The sequence below is a fragment of the Oncorhynchus gorbuscha genome, linkage group LG25 (genome assembly GCF_021184085.1).
Source record: "Oncorhynchus gorbuscha isolate QuinsamMale2020 ecotype Even-year linkage group LG25, OgorEven_v1.0, whole genome shotgun sequence".
NCBI lineage: Eukaryota > Metazoa > Chordata > Actinopteri > Salmoniformes > Salmonidae > Oncorhynchus > Oncorhynchus gorbuscha.
The window spans coordinates 9,978,466-9,988,926 of NC_060197.1; the positions used below are offsets into that span (position 1 = coordinate 9,978,466).

The 10,461-nt window shown below is 44.0% G+C and overlaps 1 protein-coding gene across 3 annotated transcripts; it reads right to left on the bottom strand.

The window, feature by feature from the left end:
* Positions 1-780: 780 nt before the first annotated feature.
* Positions 781-8,880, bottom strand: LOC124014391 (6-phosphofructo-2-kinase/fructose-2,6-bisphosphatase 3-like). Of its 3 annotated transcripts, XM_046329299.1 has the most exons (14): positions 8,509-8,880; positions 6,334-6,462; positions 5,888-5,984; positions 5,636-5,777; positions 5,448-5,504; positions 5,146-5,270; positions 4,736-4,943; positions 4,488-4,634; positions 4,288-4,392; positions 3,924-4,116; positions 3,482-3,711; positions 3,246-3,268; positions 2,955-3,017; positions 781-2,523 (listed from the first exon to the last, which is right to left on the bottom strand). In XM_046329299.1, the coding sequence occupies exons 1-14, from the start codon at positions 8,579-8,581 to the stop codon at positions 2,517-2,519; spliced, it is 1,599 nt and encodes a 532-aa protein (XP_046185255.1). In that variant the 5' UTR covers positions 8,582-8,880; the 3' UTR covers positions 781-2,516. The 3 variants fall into 3 exon arrangements, with proteins under 3 accessions (XP_046185255.1, XP_046185257.1, XP_046185256.1); XM_046329301.1 differs by lacking the exon at positions 2,955-3,017 and having other exon boundaries at positions 8,509-8,878; XM_046329300.1 differs by lacking the exons at positions 2,955-3,017; positions 3,246-3,268 and having other exon boundaries at positions 8,509-8,875.
* Positions 8,881-10,461: the final 1,581 nt, after the last annotated feature.

A 10,461-nucleotide genomic window follows, 5' to 3' on the forward strand; every position in this document is an offset into this window, starting at 1 on the left:
TCCCAGTTCTTGAGTGTGTGTTCTACTGACATGTAAAACAGCTACTCCAACATGTTTTACTCCATGGACTGTCTGGGAGAGCATTTTTAACAGAGAATGGTTTCATTCGTTCTCAGCATCAGACACATCAAGCTACAGCAGGTAACTGCCAACACTTGAGTAAACGAGGAATACAAAGTATATTGAAAGCAGCTGTGGTTCGAATTAATTAAGCAATTAACATCCCATCATGCTTAGGGTGATGTATAAAAATGCCCAGTTGCCCGTTATTTTGGCTACCATGGTTAGAATAGGAGTATTTATGTAGTATCTTTGCCAAGGCGCATTAAAGCTGTTCTGGCTCGTGGCGGCCCAACGCCCTATTAAGACACTTTATGCTGGTGTTTCCTTTATTTTGGCAGTTACCTATAGGTCAGTATAGGTGTTGACAGCTGGTGTTGATCTGGCGTGACACTATTTAAACAGATGTGTTTGAATGTGGCATGGTACAACAAACTCCAGCTTCCAGTTGTTTTGAAGTTTCTGGGCTCCCTCTCCAAAGTGAAACACATTGATAGGGTGTCTGCCTATCAAGAAGTGTTTCGACAGGCCTCAGCACTCTCAAAACACTTCTATATTGTCCTATAGTACCTTTTAGAATCAAATGTTTTGGTGACAATTTAGTTGCTTTAAAGGTTCTAGCATACTTCTCCAAAGGGAAACATGTGTTAGGGTGTTTGCCTTTCAGATAGTGTGCCCCCAAAAACATAAATAATGAAGATATGACATCCACAAGATGGCTTATTTTGATGGAGATTTATTGGCCCAGCAAATGCAGAATTGACACGTTGTTCTCTCAGACGCTTTGCTTGCCATACACAAGTCATACACAGTACTCAGGCAAGACCAGGTGCCATCCGCTCCAAACGATTATCTAAATCTACACAGAAATAAATAGCTTGAGAAAAAATGTCTTACAAAAAAAACAAAATTCAAGTATCAGAAGCAAACAAATGAACAAAAGTAGTACTGCCAATATGATATGCAGAACATATTTGGCTGGCTAGCAAAACAACTTCAAAGCCATTGTTCTCAGTTTCACTGTTGGCGTAGTTACTGCGTTTTACCTTTGTAGGGCAGAGTAGTACACGACTTACAATTAAGTATGAATCAGCCAATCAGAGAGAGGTAAAAAAAGAGCATCTACAAAATACCTTTCCACTCAGTTCTAGACTCGAACATTCCAAACGCTGAGCATTCCTTCAAGTCTGATATATGTACATGTCTATTTACAGAACGTATTTTCATAACAAAGATATAAATGCTCACACATGTTAGTAGCTGGCTTACAAAGAAAAGTGAAACACGTTACACTGCATGTACTCGGAAGGTAGCATATGTCTGAATTTCTATGGCCAGCTATATGGGTGCAGAAGCAGCATTGGGCTTGCAGGACAAGCACTAGGCACTCTAGGTCCAAATCTCCTTTCGGAGAGAAAGACCGAAAGAGACAATTGTGTCTATGGACACAGTCATTCACACCACTCAATAGGAATATCAACTTTGCTGTGCAAAATAATCATTCATGTCATAGCATGAGTACACCGGTTGTTCAGTAACAGTATGATACTCAAATGTTTAGAAATAAAATCATAACAAAAAAAGTGAACAAGTGCTCAACATCAACAAAAGTGACAAACACAATTTGGGTAGTCATTATTTCAGAGGCATTCCTATAGAAAAATGTTTACATCGTAAACTAAATGATTCCATCTGTTTAAAAAAAAGGTGATATAACCATGGATACATGACTCATTACTCAGATCTCAGGAGGTTGTCAAGAAAGGGAGATTTCAAATATTTGGCCTGGTTCCAGCTCTCTGACAGATGCGTTGCCGAGTGCCAAGTAGTCACTCAAACCAGATATAATAGTTCCTTAGAATCACAGAGCTATTACACTAATTAAACCATAATTCCAGGGTGAGCTGTCACTACAGATTCACTTCGGAGGAACCAGAGAAAGCAGAGCGATTGAGACATGTTGTACAGTATTGTATAGTAGCATACATTATGTTTTACTGGTAAATAAATATGCTATAGGCTATGCAGAGCCATGGCCGGGTCTGTCGGCTATAGTTACATTGACCCAAGACCCGGCTCAGACCGGATGGAAAACTTAGAATTTTGGACCCGGGCCCGCTCGGGTATTTTGGGTGGACCTATGAAGACCTCTAATGTACAGTGTTATCTCTCTCTTTCCCAGAGGCAAAGTGTTTGAACTACAAGCAGTGGCAGATAACACAGGCCAGACACGCACTAACACGCCTGTGTGAGAAAAGGAAACAGAAGTGCCCTGTGATCTCCAGAAAGAGGAAGATGGGACACACACACACACACACAACAAAAAGTCCATTTTGGTGACATTGTTGAACTTTCTTTGCCGGCTTTCACTTCCTGGGGTCTTGGATCAGGTAACGAGGCAGTGCGATCTCATTGGCAGAGCTGCAGGATCTCATGGCGATCGTTGGACATTCTCTTCATGTTCTGAGGGAAACAAAAGGCCTAAAATGGTTAAGAAGACTTGGGGAAACCATCACAATATAACAAACAAACTAAGAGTCGTCGGTGAGACAAGACACATAAAACAAAAGAGAGGGAAAGACCCTGTCCTATAGGCTAAGTGACTCCAGGCTTAACATGAGATGACGTAACATGACAGAGGCTTTGGTTCTGCTCATCCATGTCGTCTGACGCCTCGACGAGCTACTCATTCATATTCCATGGTAAATGTAAACCATGTTTTGCAAACTCAGTGTATAAGTGCCTCTTCTGACTGTGACTTAAGTTGACCGGATCTTACCACACCCTGAATAATTATCACCTTTCAATATGTGCCTGCAGAGTCTGCGACACAACAACACTACTACTACTACAGAATAAGCTGGGAGCTAAATCTAGCTGCTTTCGCACTTTACCTTTGAAACACTAAAAGAGAGACGAGTTTCAGACAGTGAAGGATGGTGCAGATGGGCGGAGGTCTTTAAACAGAACAGAAAATACATTTAAAATATAGACGTTCTAAAGACGTGAGTGACAGAACAGTGTGTGGGGGTTGCCGTAGTAACATGCAGACAACAAAGCTCGAGCAATGCTCTGAAATCAGTTAGAAAAAATGTGAGTCTGAAATGGTACACAGGACGTGAGGTCATAGTGAGCGGGAAGGAGGGAGGCACATGTATTCCTGTAGGAGAGAGACAGGTACTTACAGGCAGACTTTGCCCAGCCAGTGCTGCACGGTGAAGAAGAGAAGGAAGGAAGAAAAGAAAGAAAGGAAGAGTGAATGATAAGAGAGCAAAGAGACAACAGTGTAGAATGGAAAATTGCTTAGAGCAGGAGAGAAAGGGATAAGAGATGTCCTTCAGTAGATTTGAGGAGTCAAAGGTGAGAGAGAAAGCGAGAAAGCGAGAGAGAGAGAAAGCGAGAGAGAGAGACAGACACTCACCTGTCCGGCCAAGGTGAGGTGGGAAGGAGTGCAGAGGGACATGGGCAGCTCCTGGAGGGGCTCGTCCATGCCGTCGATGCGGGGTTTCTTGATGTTGGGCTCGGGGCTGGTCAGGGGGGTCACACTGTTCCTCCTGATCAGAGTCCCAGGATACTTCTTCATCTCCTCTGGTCTCTCTCTATGGGTGTTCACCGCTTCCACGTTGAGCGAGATGGACTCTACCTTGCAGCCTGCACTCAGAGTAAAAACACACACCACAGTCAGAACAGATATTTAGACCTCACCTTATTTCTCCTGCCCTAGACAAGCTAGAGAACATACAATTGACCCTAATGCCCAATTCACACTATAGAGCCAATCTGAACTGTACTATTCTGTCTCTGATATTTTCTGGTCACATTGGCTTGGCTCGGTAATGTGAGAGGTGTACACAACTTCTCACCGTAGGCAATGGGGGTGAGCTTCAGCACCGTGTGGAGGGGACACTTCAGGTAGGGCATCTCTTCTGCACTCTTATCCAGGAAGTAAGCCAGGAGACAGCGCATCACAGCCTGGTGACAGATAACCAGAACGTTCTCCTGTCTCTCCAGCTCCATGATCACTGGCTCCACCCGCTGGACCAGGTCCTGATAGGACTGGAGGGAGGGATCAGACAGAGAGAAAGAAGAGAGAAGGGTTAACTCGATATTTTCACAGACACATCGATTCGCAGCATTTTAAACACAATAACTATGTCCATGTGTAACTAACTGTACAGTAGTTGGCAGTAGCAGGTTGATTCTAGTAGTATATTGTACTGTGCTAACCTCTCCTGTGGGGTAGCGGTAGTAATACTTGTCCTGGTCTCTCAGCGCAAACTCCTCAGGGTACTTCTCCTTCACCTCATCGTACGTCATCTCCTCACACACCCCCTGTGCACACAACACACACCTCACATTAGAGCTGTTTAAATGAAGCACCACACACACAGTCCAGTGAGTAGTCTATTCTAGTGTGTGTGACTCACAGCGTCTATCTCGTTAAGGGCCTTCCACTGTTCGTAGGGCACTCCCAGGCTCTCAGCAGTCTGGATGCTGCAACACATCTGATTGGTCCACACCTTCAGATCCGTCAAGTTCTGCTCTTTAACAAACGTCGACAACGCCCCAGAAAACTACACATAGAGAAAGGGGAAAGAGTAAGAGACCAGAAAGTGTGTGTGTGTGTGTGTGTGTGTATTCAAGTGTGTATACGAGTGTGTTTCTACTCTCGTACCTTTCTCCCCCTTGGCGACAGCCCTGAGTCTCCCCCCAGGCGTCCCTGCAGGTTGTACATGCTCTCTCCATGGCGACACAGGTAGATGACTCTGGGCTGGACGTGGATGTTCATCAGGTAGTAGACGATCTTACTCTGGACGTGGTCCTGGATCCGGTTCACCAGGAACCTTCTGCCTACATCTATCACCTTGATGAACGACAGGCTCCTACGTAGGGGGTTAGAACAAGTTTAGTCTAGGGCCTGAATTCACAACATTTCTCAGAGTTCCATATAATCTTATTTATTATTATTTAAAAGGCCAAACTGATTCTAAATCAGGTTTAAGCCACTCTCGGATCACACAGTAAACAGTAGCTAGGGTCAACAGGTATAAACAGTGAATAAGCTATATGAGGTTTAGGGGCTACCTGTCGTACTGGTCTGGGTCCAGGGGTTCGTAGTGAACCCTGTAACACTCTATCCTCTTATGGAAGTCCTCCATGGCATCTGTCTTGTTGCAGTCCTGGTAGTCTGGGCAGGACACCTTCACTTCCTGTCATGGGAGGAAGTAAAAGGTCAGGTGACAGCGTAAGACACTCATTAAAATTACATTATAGATATTACAACGTCAGTAGCTAACGTCGGGCTGCAACATTAGAGGAACCTTGCAGGAACATGAGCCAACCAATAACATGTTTCTTCAGATGTTCTGTTGAGATTTCTGACTCACCATGATATTTGTGGCGATGACGCTGGGATCATCACACACCGACTCAATGAAGAAGATCTGCACACACACATTTAAAGTCATTTAGAGTCCTTTCATCATCTTCACATTGAAAGACATGATGAGTCATTCGATCGCGTATCTGTTTGAGAATGCATCAAGCCGCTCGTAACCATAGAAACACCACTGACCTTGAAGCCGTTCTCACTGCCAAAGTCCAGAATCATGTCTCGTCTCTCACGAGTAGTGTTGGTGGCATCAAAGACTGCAACCTGGCCTCCCTCCTCTGTCAGGTAAGACTCAACGTCCCTCAGAGCTGCTAAGGCACATTGTCTAAGCAAGAAAATAAGTAATCTCTGTTAGCCTTGTTTCAAGTACACTGATAATCAATGACGTCACATGATGCTCAGAATTTGTAGGATGGGGAGCAGGGGTGGACTCACTGTCTGATCTTCACGGCACTCTCGTTGTCAGCCTTGAAGAAGTCATACGAGCTGTAGTTCTTGACTGCTTCTCTGCGATACTCTCCCACATTGAAGACTGGAGGCAAAGAACAAACTAACAATGGTAAATGGAATGTTCTGGAGGGAGAAAGTGAGCCCAAGCCCAGTTTGTGGGAAATCTGAAAACTAAAACAGAGGAAAGGAACTAGACTAGATGAGATGGCAGGAATGCGCATTCAAGAATAATAATCCAACCTCCGCCCTTTTAACCCCAACGTTCCTCTTAGTGAACAAATACAACAATAAGATCAAATAAACATTTCTAAAATAAAGGTAATTTTCGGGCAGTGTGAGGCACATTACTATGACCAATAACAAAAGTTACTCATCTGTTAATGTGTCTCGTCATGTGCCGAGTGTGTGTACTGTGTGTGTTTGCTGTGTACCTTTGGTGGGCATGCCGATCCAATTGAGGTATCGGGTGAGTTTCTTGGACATGTAGGTCTTCCCCCTGGCTGGCAGACCCACCATCACAATCACTGTGGGGGGGTTGGCCAGGTGTGGGGCCCCCGTCGCTAGAGACAGAGAGATTAAAATATTGTTCAATGGCCATACACACAATCAATCTGATCAATTGTGTACTCTTAATTTACACACAATAATACTGCATCATTCATTCAGTGACGAATGCCTCTCATTCACACGCTCCTACCAGCTGTAATCCACTTTCCAGGACACAGTACCTCCTCGATGGAAAAACAGCTATAAAGCTATTAGGTCATCACACCCTCCTTTCCCTCCCTCTATCAGTCTCCATCTCTCATTCAGTGTCAGAGAGCTGTACATCCTCTTATAGACTTTGGGAGACTGAGGCTCTGTCTGTGTGGCTGGTCCTTGCAGCACAGTGATGGTCATGGTCAGACACTAATAGTAATTCCCTCCCACCAGTCTTGTCTGCTGTGCTTCCCCCAGCTAGACCCTTCCCCAGTGGTCAAGATGGGTGTGTGTCTACCTGCTGAAGCGCCCCCCCTCCCCCTCCTCCCTCCCCCTCCTACTAGAGAGATGGTTCCAATGTCAGAACCACTGCATTAGTCAAGGGATGAAAATGTTTGTGGGTATTAGTTTTCATTGCCTGAATCTCCATGTGATACAGACATCACCAGCTATTGGTGCTTTCAAGACGACTGGGAACTTGGGGGGAAAAACTAGGTCATAATGTCAGTGATCTTCAGGTCAGAAAGTTGGAGTTCTATAAATAATAAGAAGGTAGTGTCCATGATTGAGTCTTTGAATGAAGAGATTGAGATAAAACTGTCCAGTTTGAGTGTTTGTTACAGCTCGTTCCAGTCGCTAGCTGCAGCGAAATGAAAAGAGGAGCGACCCAGGGATGTTCCAGTTTCCGATTTGCATTCCGAGTTGGATGACCTTCAAAACGATTTTCCAAGTCTGACCTAGTTCTTTTCCGAAGTAGGAGATTTCTGAGTTACGAGTTCACTGTTATTATGAACGCGGCATAAACTCATTCCCCTCCTTATGACACACAACAGGACAAACAAACTGACGTCATTGATTTAAGCAGTGGCAATTCAGGCTGTTGATATTGATCAGTCGGCTCTTTACAAACTGTCGTCACTTGTTACCACAGCCACAAAGTACAAAACCCCGCCCACTTCTGCAATTTCTCAGCCATGATCCAGCTCGCCCCATGCGGACACGCACGATAGTTCGTCCAATCCCGATGCGTCTGCATGTAAAATCACCCCCGTCTCTCCCACCCACACAACGGTTCCTGGCTGTCACGAGCAGAGCGGGGAGCCCCCGGGACCACAGCCACAAAGTCATACAGGCCGCCGATTTCTTCAATTTATCTTATTAAAATGTAATTTTGAACATAACTAACCACACTGCTAACCTTATGCCTAGCCCTAAACTTAAATTAAGATCAAAAACTATTTTTTATTTTGTGGCTGTGGTAACTCGTGGAAACTAGGGACCGGATAGGGGCTTTGTTGCTATAGTGAGCACTATCAACCATTACCCTCTACAGCTACTTGTGAATCCTGACCTGGCTGCGTGCCAATGGACAGTTTGGATAGGCTAGGGTAATAGGGCATATGCTTTTAGCATAATTATTGTAATTACACACATAGTGTTATTTTTTTCAATACGGTAGGTTATTTTGAAAACTTAAGCGGGTTTAAAATTATTCTGTTGAATGGTTTCAAAAAGTAGGCTACCTACTGTATGCCACGCCAATTTAAAATAAAGCCATGCGAGTAAAGCATCAAAACATGCAATCACATTACTTGTTTTTATTTCACACATTCTGTGCACCCTCGAACTTAAAGTTCAATACTCTACATTTTTCAACAACGTTCCCTGATTTCTGGTGACCTGTCTGGGGTCTCCCCATCCTGGACCGCTAATGTAGTCTAATATTCCAACAAGCTGCTACATTGTATATATTATTATAGTCTCAATGAGATGATTATTTATCTGATTATCAAACATAATCATAATATTTATCACAGATAATTGCATGTAATACATTTATCCTATGGACGTTTTCTAAATGAAACAGATGGGTGCTGATATCAGCCGCGGGTTAGGCTACTACTTACTTCCCCGGGAGACTGCCGGTTTGTCATCCTTTGAAGGAATCCAGATCTTTTGTATCCTGTTCTGAGTAAGCATTCCTAGAGGGTAGTGAAATAAAACACGAAAGAAACCTAGGTTTCTCACTAATATCGGTCCCCCCAAAATACCACCTTTACGTGCTTTCAGATCAGCACGGATTAAATAAAAACAGTAGGATTACAACTCAAAATGTTTTGGATCGGCTGTCGTTCTCTCTACCAGACAAGTAGTCTGTAATCAAATATATTGGCGCGCTAAGCACGCGTTAAGAGCTGCTGTGTTCTATTCTAATGCTGTTCAGCCTTTGCCGGTGTATTAATCTACCCCGCTGTGTCCCAGTTCCTTTATTTAACCTGTCCCAGCAGGAAACAACTTGACATCGATGACATCCACCGCGCTCTCAGGGAGGGTGATGCTGCGCTCCCTTGTGGCTGATGACGGTAATCCACTATTATGGCAAATGGAAGTATCCCGGCGGTGCTCGTGCAGAATTGCATCCCAGTAAACCTTCAGACAGAGGAACAAATATGACCCAAAGAGAGGTTTTTATTGCATTTGCACTTTGCGGTCTCCAAATATTATGTAGTGTCATGCCAATGTCCTATACTGACACTTTCTGGTGCAGATTAGTATTTATTTTATGCAAATCATTCTAACAATTTGGCAACAACTATATCACCATAAATTATCAAGTTAAATGTTTTTCAGTCCAGCAACATAGGATATGGTGAAGGAAAATACAAAGTAGAGAAGTGCTGGGTTTCAAAATAACAGGCTCCACTCTCAATAGGCTCTTTAATCTCTTTTGGACAGAGTCTGCATTAAACAGGAAGTGACAAACTTTGGCAAGAATTTTACTTCTGGGTAACAGTGATTATAGGCTATGTGACTGCCATAGTGGCACGTAGACTTGCCCTGAGCATGGCTACAGCCTGCAGTCATGTAGGACCATTTGAGTTTGTGTTAGCAATAAACTTAAGATAACAGTGAAAGCATTTGTCCAGTGAATAGAGAGAATTGTATTGCGCCATTTGGATCTGATTATTTCTAAATTCTTCTGGTTCCAAGTGCAAGGTGCATCTTTCAGAGTGGGGGAGATACAAGAGTGCATGTGTTTGTGTGTGGGCCCGTCAATATCTCCACACACAACTCTTCATAGCCTAGCCTACTTCTTCATCCCTCTGTTTCTCTCTTGAACCAGGCCAGGTCAGAGACTGACACAGACCCCAATCACCCACACTAGGGATTCTAGGGAATACCTCCCCTTGACAAAACTGTGACCCAGTCTGGGTGCCAGGGGAGAGGCTCCCCTCCCCACCAAACACACTGTGTCCCCCCCTTCCCTAATACACATGCTCTCTGACCTCCTAGACCCGGCCCAACTCCACCAGTGGTACTTAGGTTAGGCAAAGAGCACTGTCACTCCTCCACCCAGACACTATCTCACTCCCCCTGCATGAGCCAAGCATGCTCTCCTTCCACCCTCTGCATGCGTGACCTGAAAACCTTACCCTAATAACCCCCCCCCCCACACACACACACACACTTAATCTCAACTTTGCTTTACCCAAACATATTTGCATTTCTATCACAGGAGGTTGGTGGCACCTTAATTGGAGAGAACGGGTTTATGGTAATGGCTGGAGCGGAATGATATCAAATACAGTGCCTTGCGAAAGTATTCGGCCCCCTTGAACTTTGCGACCTTTTGCCACATTTCAGGCTTCAAACATAAAGTTATAAAACTGTATTTTTTTGTGAAGAATCAACAACAAGTGGGACACAATCATGAAGTGGAACGACATTTATTGGATATTTCAAACTTTTTTAACAAATCAAAAACTGAAAAATTGGGTGTGCAAAATTTACTTTCAGTGCAGCAAACTCCCTCCAGAAGTTCAGTGAGGATCTCTGAATGATCCAATGTTGACCTAAAT

Excerpts from the sequence above, each read along its gene's own strand:
- LOC124014391 (XM_046329299.1), bottom strand. The coding sequence starts at position 8,581 with ATGCTTACTCAGAACAGGATACAAAAGATCTGGATTCCTTCAAAGGAT. Across the intron at positions 5,985-6,333 it reads GATCGGCATGCCCACCAAAG|TCTTCAATGTGGGAGAGTAT; the intron begins GTACACAGCAAA and ends CTTTGCCTCCAG. Across the intron at positions 4,393-4,487 it reads CCCTTAACGAGATAGACGCT|GGGGTGTGTGAGGAGATGAC; the intron begins GTGAGTCACACA and ends TTGTGTGCACAG.